This window comes from Phyllobates terribilis, unplaced genomic scaffold (genome assembly GCF_046119375.1).
Source record: "Phyllobates terribilis strain yellow unplaced genomic scaffold, ASM4611937v1 Scaffold_36__1_contigs__length_13169755, whole genome shotgun sequence".
In the NCBI taxonomy this organism is placed as follows: domain Eukaryota; kingdom Metazoa; phylum Chordata; class Amphibia; order Anura; family Dendrobatidae; genus Phyllobates; species Phyllobates terribilis.
In genome coordinates this window covers 11878140-11889609 of record NW_027362796.1, presented here as the reverse complement: position 1 = coordinate 11889609, position 11470 = coordinate 11878140, and the positions used below count along the sequence as shown (strand labels likewise).

At 50.3% G+C, this 11470-nt stretch overlaps 1 protein-coding gene across 1 annotated transcript in view; it reads left to right on the top strand.

The window, feature by feature from the left end:
* The first annotated feature begins 1388 nt into the window (after positions 1 to 1388).
* The window catches only part of LOC141182909 (uncharacterized), a 66635-nt gene continuing 56553 nt past the window's right edge, over positions 1389 to 11470 (top strand). Inside the window, exon 1 of the mRNA XM_073661019.1 lies at positions 1389 to 1769. Within this exon, the coding sequence (XP_073517120.1) occupies positions 1389 to 1769 (381 nt within the window). The remainder of the gene's footprint in view (positions 1770 to 11470) is intronic.

Genomic DNA, 11470 nt, shown 5'->3' with positions numbered 1-11470 from the left:
TAACAGTCAGCGTTTGGTATTCCTGGGACATGTAGTTCGCCAGGGGTTCCGGTTGTCCTCTGCTGGGTGTAAAGAATCCCTGCAGACTCGGACCCGTTGTCCGGTATATGGTTTCTGGGGTGAGCTCATAAAGTCCCTCTGCCCCCAATGCTACTCGCTCCTCTAGCCTTCGGCCTACTCGGGCCCTCACTAGGTTATACACACTGGCAGTTAGCTGGCTGCCTCTTCTCCTGCTCTCTGAGTGTCAGCAACGCTCCTAGCTCACTTAACTCGAGATGCTTGAGTCTGACTGAGCTCCACTGCAGACTGACCTGTTTCTCTGTGTCTCACTCTGCAGGAACTGGCTGTGGACTCCAGAATGTTCTGTCTCCACTCACTTCCTGAGGAGAACTAACTCACAGACCGCCTCTGCCTAGCTCCACCTTCCGTATTTATATCCCTATCCGGACTCCCTCTGGTGGACTGAGGTAGGGTGGAGGTGTGTGTATGCTCTGAGGGCATCTTGTGGAGAAATCCTTTAATACACCCCTCCAGGATCTGTGGCTCCATGCACAGCAGGGCGCCACAAACCCCATCCTGGTGGCCGCAACATGCCGTGTGACAGCAGAGAGAAGCTCTGAGCTGAACCACTACACCTGTGAATAAAGACTTGGATGACTTTAACCTTTGTCTCTGTCTGTTCCTTACTCCGCGGCTCTGCACCTGCCAACGCTCTATTCCACGCTCTCTCTCTCTCTATGCTGCCCTGAGGCCTTGCTCCACCTGTGGGTAGCCGTACCATCTGAGCTGTCTGAACACCGGCCTCAGAGGACTGCCACAGCGCTGGTGACCCTCACCAGAAACCGCAGGTGGCGTAGTCAAACAACCACTCATCCAGAAGCCCATAATTTTTTATGTGACAGCCCTGGGCACGGACCAGGCCAAGGCCACGACGACATCCCCCACAACTACAGGCCCTGCCGACTGAGTTCACCCTCCCAGGGAGGGATAGAGCGTCACAACATGGCGTAGTCGGCAGGATTTCGTGCCCGTGGCAACGGCAGAAGTCTATACCCATTGACAACGGGCACTGTGCGCCTTTCTAAAGACTGTATTTCCACATTCCATGTGGCGCCCACCCAAGAAGAACGGACGCCATTATGTGCAGGGAAAACAACAACCTTTTAAGACCTCCCATCGTGGGCAAGGTTCTCAAATGGCGCCAAAAATACAGACCACCCCTTGCTACAGAGACTGTCCGCATGGATGTGTCCGTCAAAACAGATGGGACGTCCCAGGGAATGCCCGTCTGCAAGCAGCCATTGAACTGCCCCTGAAAGAGGAGGAGAGAGAGAGGGAGACAAGGCGTGGTTCGAGCAAGTCTAGACAGACCACACCTGGAGGCCGCAATGGAAGGAGACCAGGAATCACCCTCCACCGCTGGCCCACCGCCAACCACCTCCCTCACCCTGGAGGGATACAGCGTTCGATTAGCACCGGAGGATTCCGAGTTCCTCCGCGGCGAGACGCAGAACTTGACCCGGAGAGTGGAAGAGGCCCAGCGGAGAGCAGTCGAGGAATGGAGGAAGGAGATGTGGGAGAAGCTTGCAGCCCGACACCCGGAGGTTCCGCGCCCTGTCAGCGATACTCCAGCCTCGGCGGAAATGGAACAAGACCAGGAGGCCGCATCCAGCCCAGGAGCGGGTAAGGAAACAACCCCTGCCCCGGGCGCCAAGTGCGTTAACCTCCTCCTAGACTTCCTGCCGCCACCTCCATCCCCGGGCGCTACCGTTTGGGAGCAGCTACTAACCCCGGACCCTGAGGCCCAAGCTGTCGCAGCCTCCGGAAGCCTGCTGCCCCTCACACTCCCGGAGCCGTCACCACCTGCCCTTGCCTGGGTGTACTCACACACCAACCCGGACTGGTCTGCCAAGATGGAGGACCAACAGCGGCCCCCGCTAACACCGTTACCAGCACCCCCGGTTACAAGCCCAAAGGGAGAGGAGTTTAGATGGGACAACCGGGGGGGGGGGGATCTAATGAGGTTTCCCCGGGAGACCCAAGCTGAGGCTCAACAGCGGGAGGAGTATTGCCGGCATGAGCTCCTCCAGCTAGAGCGAGCACGGCATGCACAGAGGGTCCGCTGCGAGCAGCTGGAGGTGCGGTCAAAAGCCGCTAAGGCCCAAGCCCGCCAGGCGCAGGCCTCCCGCTTCAGCCCCCAGGAAGAAGGACTCATAGTCAGATTCCACCAGGAGGCGGGATGGGACTTTATCCGCAGCCCCCAGTTCGCTCAAGATGTGTTTGTAAATAGGCGGGACGTGGAGCCCCATCTGGAGGAAGGAGACCCTGACCACAACCTATACCCGGGAGACTTGGTCTCCTACACCCGCCACCACGGGGTGCGCGGGTGGTACGCCCTGGAGGTACGCCGGCTGTTTAAGGAAGACGCCTCTCCGCGCGTTCCCACAAGTGACCGGTCAGGATCAGTGGGAAAGCATGAGCTGTACCCCCGGTGGAGATACCACCTGTAATGCGGCCCCGGCGGCTGAACTTCCTTGTTATTGTTTTTTTTTTGTTCTCCTTGTTGCCGTTCATTTTGAAAAGACGTTATGCCAGCGGACGGTGAGCAGTCAACAGACTGGATTGTAAATAGTTTGCACCTATTCAGGTGCTCCCTATTGGTTTTATATGTGCAACAACAGACCTCAGAACCAAAACCTGTCTGGGTGGCACCATTGGAGGTCCAACTCAGGATCGCCATGCCCTGCGGCCACTCCAGGCCCTACGTGGAGGGTTTTCTTTGGACAGGTCCCTCATGCTGCTGAGCCTGCACTTGAACAAGAATTTCTACTGTTTTTCTATATTTATATAATGTCTTAATATATATTTAATCTGCAACGTTTAAGAAAAATGCCTCCCATAATGGGAAGATTGTTTCTGTTGTTTTCAAAAGCATTTAAAAAATTTTGAAGTCTGAAATATACCATGTATTTACTCTATTGCAGCCCGCGGACATTATGTGTTTCACCGCGGGGGAATTTGGCGCCCCTCAGGGTTCAGTCGCCACAGGGGTGGTATCTCCTCTCCAAGGTAAGGATGGAGTACTACACAGGACCCCTGCCACGCACTCAACACTACACCACTCCAGTTCAGGACGGGGATCTAAAGTACCATAGTGCAACCCTGGGTCTGAATGGAGGAGTTAGGGGGAACCAAAGTAAGGGGGAACCAAGTTGTGAGTGAGGGTGGAGGAAGCACTTTATAACACACCTTAATAGAATCACATATAAACAGATGCCATCTTTAATACCGGGTCTTTGGTCGCAGTTCCCTGGAGTGGTTAGTCAGTACAAGCGGCAGCTGTTCTAGGATTCTGTGATTTCCGGTCTCAGGCTTCGAGACTGGGGATTGGGGCAGAGTTAAGTTATAGCCAGCTCTGTTCCCAGTCTTAGTCCACACAAGAAGGCCCAAGAGGGGAACAGAGGAGATAGGCTCCACAGGCGAAAGGATCTCAGGGGGTACGGACAGAGCGGAGTCTCCACCTGCATGCCTCATTCTGGCCTAGTCAGAGAGACCCTGCCGCAAGAGGGGGTACCGATCCCCGATTATCTGACCTTGCACTTCACGTCTCTGTCAGAAAAGTCCGGAGGTTTATGTGGATCCCAGGGGGATACGGACGGAGCGGAGTCGCCACCTGTATCCTCTAATCTGCGTTTTTCCAGAGGGACCTGGCCTTACACCAAGTTCTCACCACCAGTCACCAATAAGGGCACCCAGTCGGTCCGGGGGCTACACGAAACCCGTAAAGGACATCGCAGTACCCGTACGGAACTCAGTGGGGAACACAAGGAGAGAGAAGGAGAAGTAAGAGAAGAGATGAACACACTAGAGCTTGGGGTCCTGTCAAGTGCACCTGAAGTACTTGGAGTGTGCTGAACCCCATCCTGGTGGCCGCAACATGCCGTGTGACAGCAGAGAGAAGCTCTGAGCTGAACCAGTACACCTGTGAGTAAAGACTTGGATGACTTCAACCTTTGTCTCTGTCTGTTCCTTACTCCGCAGCTCTGAACCCGCCAACGCTCTATTTCACGCTCTCTCTCTCTCTATGCCGCCCTGAGACCTTGCTCCACCTGTGGGGAGCCGTACCATCCGAGCTGTCTGAACACCGGCCTCAGAGGACTGCTGCAGCACTGGTGACCCTCACCAAAAACCGCAGGTGGCGTAGTCGAACAACCACTCATCCAGAAGCCCATAATTTTTTACGTGACAGGCCTGGGCACAGACCGGGCCAAGGCCACGATGACATCCCCCACAACTACAGGCCCGCCGTCCGAGTTCACCTTCCCAGGGAGGGCTAGAGCGTCACAATAACAGGGCCCTACATTGCTTATTATATACAGTATAATGGCCACACAGTGCTCCATACAGAATAATGAGCACCACATAGTGCTCCATACAGTAAAATGGGTCCCACATAATCCTCCATACAGTATAATGGCCCCACATAATCCTCCATACAGTATAATGGGTCCCACATAATCCTCCATACAGTATAATGGCCCCACATAGTCCTCTATGCAGAATAATGGCCCCACATAGTCCTCCATACAGTATAATGGCCCCGCATAGTCCTCCATACAGTATAATGGCCCCACATAGTCCTCCATACAGTATAATGGCCCCACATAGTCCTACATACAGTATAATGGTCCCATATAATCCTCCATACAGTGTAATGGTCTCACATAGCCCTCCATACAGAATAATGGTCCCCACATAGTACTCCATACAGGATAATGGCCTCGCATAGTCCTCCATACAGTATAATGGCCCCACATAATCCTCCATGCAGTATAATGGCCCCACACAGTGCTCCATAGAGTATAACAGGGTCCTACATTGCTTTCCATACAGTATAATGGCCCCACATAGTGCTCCATACAGTATAATGGCCCCACACAGTGCTCCATACAGTATAATGGGCCCCACACAGTGTTCCATACAGTATAATGGGCCCCACATAGTCCTCCATACAGTATAATGAGCCCCACATAGTGCTCCATACAGTATAATGGGCCCCACATAGTGCTCCATACAGTATAATGGGCCCCACATAGTGCTCTCTACAGTATAATGGGCCCCACATAGTGCTCCATACAGTATAATGGGCCCCACATAGTGCTCCATACAGTATAATGGGCCCCACATAGTGCTCCATACAGTATACTGGCCCCACATAGTGCTCCATACAGTATAATGGCCCCACACAGTGCTCCATACAGTATAATGGGCCCCACACAGTGCTCCATACAGTATAACAGGGCCCTACATTGCTTTCCATACAGTATAATGGCCACACAGTGCTCCATACAGAATAATGAGCCCCACATAGTTCTCCATATAGTATAATGTGCCCCACATAATCCTCCATACAGTATAACAGGGCCATACATTGCTTTTGTGGCGCCCCTGAGGGTTCAGTCGCCACAGGGGTACTGCACCTCAGAATGAGGTGTGGTATCTCCTCTCTTAGGTAAGGATGGAGTACTGCACAGGACCCCAACCACACACTCAACACTACACCACTCCAGTTCTGAAGGGGGCCTAATGCACCATAGCGCTGCCCCGGGCCTGAATGGAGGAGTTGGGGGAACCAAAGATTAGGGGGAACCAAGTAGTGAGTGAGGGTGGAGGAAGCATTAATCTACAGCACTTAACTAGAATCATATATAATCAGAGGCCATTTTAGCAACAAGGTCTTTGGTCGTGGGTAGTGTTGAGCATTCCGATACTGAAATATCGGGTATCGGCCGATATTCGCGGTATCGGAATTCCGATACTTAATTCCGATACTTTTACAATATCGAATACCGGAATCGGAAGTTCCCATAATGCCTGCGCTCTGCAGTGTCTCTGAAGTATGACAAGCTGGATGGCAGCGCTCAGCTGAGATCCAGCCTGTCATCAGAATGCCATCCCAGCGTGGGAGAATTCTCCTGATCGTTTAAAAGCCGGCGGGCGGTAAAAAGCCGCCTCCTTTTAAACAATCACACAGCCCCATACTGCTTCCCCGCAGCCTCCCACCCCGATCCTCCGCTCCCCTCGCCACCTCCCATCCCGATCGTAAGTTAGGACCGGGCGGGGAGCACAGCACCAAGGAGCGGGGAGCGAAGGACCTGGGCGGGGAAGCCGGCAGCGAAAATACTTCACCGCCGGCTTTCCCGTTCTGTGCTGCGCTTTCCCGCCGGTTATTTCAAATGAACAGCTGAGGTATCAGGTGATGCTGATCAGCTGTTCATTTGAAGTAGCCGCGGTGCCCTCAGAGGGTTCACGTGAGTTCATGCTTGACTGCATTGCATGAACTCACATGAACTTTCCCACGGCCACACAGGTCAGCCTCACCTCCCAGACGATCAGCCCGTCATGATTGGTGTGTGTGGGTGTCTGTGCGTGTGTCTGCAAGTGTGTGCGGGTGTGCGTGCGGTGTCTGTGCGATGTCTGCGGGTGTGTGCGATGTCTGCGGGTGTGTGCGGTGTCTGTGCGATGTGTGCGGGTGTGCGCGGTGTCTGTGCGATGTCTGCGGTGTCTGTGCGATGTCTGCGAGTGTGTGCGGTGTCTGAGCGATGTCTGCGAGTGTGTGCGGTGTCTGTGCAATGTCTGCGAGTGTGTGCGGTGTCTGTGCGATGTCTGCGAGTGTGTGCGGTGTCTGTGCGATGTCTGCGAGTGTGTGCGGTGTCTGTGCGATGTCTGCGGGTGTGTGCGTGCAGGCAGACATAGGCCGATGTCTACTCCCATCGGCCTATGTCTGTCCCCCGTCCACTCGTGCCAGCAGGATCAGCTCGATGGGAGCAGTAGTTCCCATCAGCCTGATCCTGCTATTTAAATTGCCCTACTGTGTCCCCAATAAATTTTAAATACATGTCATTGGTGGTCAGTGGTTGCCTACAATAAATTAGTTCATACATTACCTGTCCCTGCCGATCACCACCTAAAATAAAGTAAAAAATAAAAAACTACACCTATACTCACCTAGACACCTAATTCCCCGAAGCCATCGATCTCCTGTAATAAAATATAAAATAATAAACCACAACCTTATCCTTACCCCTCCGTAGTAGTCCACGAGTGTCCCACGATGATCTCCAGTTTAGAGCAGCCACATAGAATGTGACCGCTCTGAACCGCTGCCGCCGCTAGAATGATGGGGCCGTAAAGCAGCCCCGTCACTGCATAAGCGGGTTCGCCGGAGTTCAGGCAGCGCTGCTCCGGTTAGCTCCTTTACGGCCCTGCTGTATCGTGAGAAATTCCCACGGTACAGCAGTGCCGTAAAGGAGGTCTCCGGAGCTGCGCTGCCTGAATGCACTCCGGTGACCTCAGTCAGTGACTCCCGCTGCCGGGAGCGGACGTGTTCCCGGCAGTGTGAGCTTACAGCAGCCATGCACAGCTGTCACCATCTCCAGATGTGACAGCTGTGCATGGGAGATCAGCGCAGGAACGTGGACAGGTAACTATTTTTTTTAGTAAACTAAGAATTAAATAAAATTGTGTGTTTTATTTCAAATAAATTATTTTTTTCTGGGTGTAGTGTGTTTTTTCTTTTTAACACTTTGTAGGTTAGTAATGGGGGTGTCTTATAGACGCCCATCATTACTAACCTGGGCTTCATGGCAGCTGGCGCTGACATGAACCCCAACCCTATTACCCCCTGCCACCCCACCAGGGCAGCGTGGAAGAGCGAGGCTAAGTGCCAGAGTTGGCGCATCCTATGGATGCGCCATTTCTGGGGCGGCTGACGGCTAGTGTTTCTAGCCTGGTAGGGGGCCAATATTCATGGCACCCTTCCTGGGCTATTAATATCAGCCCCCAGCTGTCTGCCTAGCCTTTGCTAGCTATTAAATAGGGGGTACCCCACGTCATTTTTTGGGGGGGGGTCCCCCATTTTAATAGCTAGTAAGGGCTAGGTATTCAGCTGGGGGCTGATATTAGTAGTCTGGGAAGCTCCGTGGGTATTACCCACTTCCCAGGCTTCAAACATCTGCCCCAGCCGTCTGCTTAACCTCCGCTAGAGCCTAAAATTATGGGGGATCCCATGCCAATTTTTTTTAAATAAATCCTTTATTTTAACACTAAATAACATTTGGGAAGTTAATAAAGATGCAGTCCCTAAATTATTATTTATTTTTAAATTAATTTTTCCCAAAAATTTTGACGTGGGCTTTGCCATATTTTTGTATGCCAGCCAGGTACAGCATCCAGCTTCTATGAACGCGCCATTTTCCGGGGTGGCTGCGGACTGCAATTTGCAGCGGGTGGGGCCCAGAAAGCTTGGGCCTCCCTGCGCTGCGGATTCATGTCCGATGAACTCAGCTCACCTCATGCACGTCACTGACAGCGTAGGAAAATTCTCCTGCACTCAGCGCTTCAGCGTGAGAATTCTCCCACGCCGTCAGTGACGTGCATGAGGTGAGCTGAGTTCATTGGACATGAACTCCCCTCATGCACGTCACTGACAGCGTGGGAAAATTCTCACGCTGAAGCGCTGAGTGCAGGAGAATTTTCCCACGCTGTCAGTGACGTGCATGAGGTGAGGTCATGTCCAATAAACTCAGCTCACCTCATGCACGTCACTGACAGCGTAGGAAAATTCTCCTGCACTCAGCGCTTCAGCGTGAGAATTTTCCCACGCTGTCAGTGACGTGCATGAGGTGAGCCGAGTTCATTGGACATGAACTCGGCTCATCTGGATGTCGTCACAGAGAGACACTGAGGAGCGCAAGCATACCTGCGCTTCTCAGTTTCTGCGGGATGACAGGCTGAATGGCAGCGTTCTGCTGCGGTCCAGCCTGTCATCTCGATGTAGCAGAGCTGAAGCTGTCCTGGGAACCATGGAAAGGTAAGGATGATGTTGCTTTATTATTTTACTTTTATTGCAGGACATCGTTGGCTTCAGCTGGAATGGGCGTGACGGTAAGTATGGTTTAATTTAGAACAATAGAGAATTGTGTGTTTATTTCAATTAAAGGACTTTATTCTGGGTGTTTGTGTTTTTTTTTAACTTTGACTATGGGGTTAGTAATGGGGGTGTCTTATAGACTCCTCTCCATTACTAACCTGGGCTTGATGTCAGCTGGCATTATAAGCTGACATCAACCCCAGCCCTATTACCCCACTGCCACTGCTACAGGGCAGTGGGAAGAGCGAGGCTAAGTGCCAGAATTGGTGCATCCTATGGATGCACCATTTCTGGGGCGGCTGACGGCTGGTGTTTCTAGCCTGGGAGGGGGCCAATATTCATGGCACCCTTCCTGGGCTATTAATATCAGCCCCCAGCTGTCTGCCTAGCCTTTGCTAGCTATTAAATTAGGGGGGACCCCACGTCATTTTTTTTGGGGGGTCCCCCATTTTAATAGCTAGTAAAGGCTAGGTATTCAGCAGGGGGCTGATATTAGTAGCCTGGGAAGCTCCGTGGGTATCATCCCCTTCCCAGGCTTCAAACATCTGCCCCAGCTGTCTGCTTAACCTCCGCTAGAGACTAAAATTAAGGAGAACCCCACGCCAATTTTTTTTTAAATAAATCCTTTATTTTAACACTAAATGACAAGTACAGTAACCAACACTGTCACTGTACTTCATATATATGTGACTGACATGTTTCTATCTATCTAATCTATGTATGATTCTCTATTCCTTGTATTCTAAATTGTCGGGTACCGCTGCTGAATTGCCGTCCGGCTTTTTTAAAGAGACGGTGCATGAAAACACTAATATTTTTTTTAATAAATCCTTTACACTAAATGACAAGTACAGTAAGCAAGACTGTCACTGTACTTCATATATATGTGACTGACATGTTTCTATCTATCTAATCTATGTGTGAAGCTCTATTCTTTCTGTTGTAAATTGTCGGGTACCGGTGTATGCCGCTGATGAATTGCCGGCTTTTTGCGTAATACATTCTACATTATTCTTAGTTGTTTTACTTCATGTAGAATTAACCTACAAGGAAAGAAAGGGTTTATTTTCATTCCTATATTTGTGTCCCATTGATTTGCATGTGACTTCTCCATCTGTCTGTGACTTTTACAATATTTGTTTCAGGGTGAAGATCTGACCCATATTAATACTATAGAGACATATGTGAGGGGTGATGAGCGGTGTAAAGAGGAGATTCCTACATATGACTACCCAGGTGAGTAGTAACCACTAAATGCAGAGAAGTCACAGATTCTTCTCAGTCACCGGCTGTGGCTGCTTTATCGGTTGTGTAGTCCGGCCATATCACAATCGTGTGATCACTATTTTGCCTCTAGATCACAACATTCTCTTCCACCCAAAACTGTTCAAATAATTATGGGCATTGAAACCCTTTTCCATAGAACTTACAACCTGGAGGATCCACCTACCCCCCTGGGATTAGGAGACGTTACCTGCCCAGATCTGTAAACCACAAAGCCAGAAAATCACTTGAAGAAAACATTATGATGGGCCTGTAAGAGAAAGCGGAGGGTAATGATGGTGTTGGCTTCCTGGGACCCTGATATCTTATTAGATGAATCCACCTTCTCTCCCTACTGTGCTGTTGAATGTGCTCATATGGTCCCTACAAGACCAGGTCCAGTCTTTCTGGCCAAACTTCACTTTTATGATCTACAACATTAAATGTGCAGTGAGGCCAAGTGTGAATTTCTGTACATTAACAACAGAGTTTCCCTTTATCCTGACTTTTCAATTTCTTATAAAACCGACTAACTTCAAACCAGATTGTGATAAACTAAACAAAAAAAACATTAGACCTGTGCCATGATATATCTCTAAGCTAAATTTAAGACACCTCAGCTCTGCATTATTATAAAAAGTTCTCTTTGAATATGCAATATTTCTTCTTGACACTCATCTGACAGAAAATATTGGCCCTTACGATAGTTTAGATTGCCAAGAGCCACCGAGCCCCATACTCTAATTACCCCAGAGAGGTTTCACCACTAGTTACTCATTTATTACTGATGGAGACTGTTGAGTTTGATCATTTCAGTAGATGTGTTATTGTCTATAGTCACAGTTTTTGACTACAGTGGTTAGTTCCCAAAATACTCTGATTTAACCTCTTCCTGCAGCCAGTTTTGTGTTCCTATCAGGGCCCATTTTTTTAAATCTGACATGTGTCACTTTATATGGTGATAGCTTTGGAATTCTTCACAAAGGATAATAAGAAACAGATGGACCTTACAAATTATTTTCCACCTATTCTTGAATCCGACAATCCCCTATATACGGTTGTACACTACTGTCTGGGCACATGGCAGGTTAAGAAGGGAAGAAGCGCCATTTAGCTATTTGAATGCAGATTTTGCTGGGATAGTGTGCAGACACAATGTATTGGGGACACTGTTCGTTGTCACCTGGCAGCTCAAAAAAGATGGCTACCACAAACAGGCTTGGCGCTATCTACTCCATTTTCCAGATCCCCGGGTTTGCCTTGCTCATCATCCTT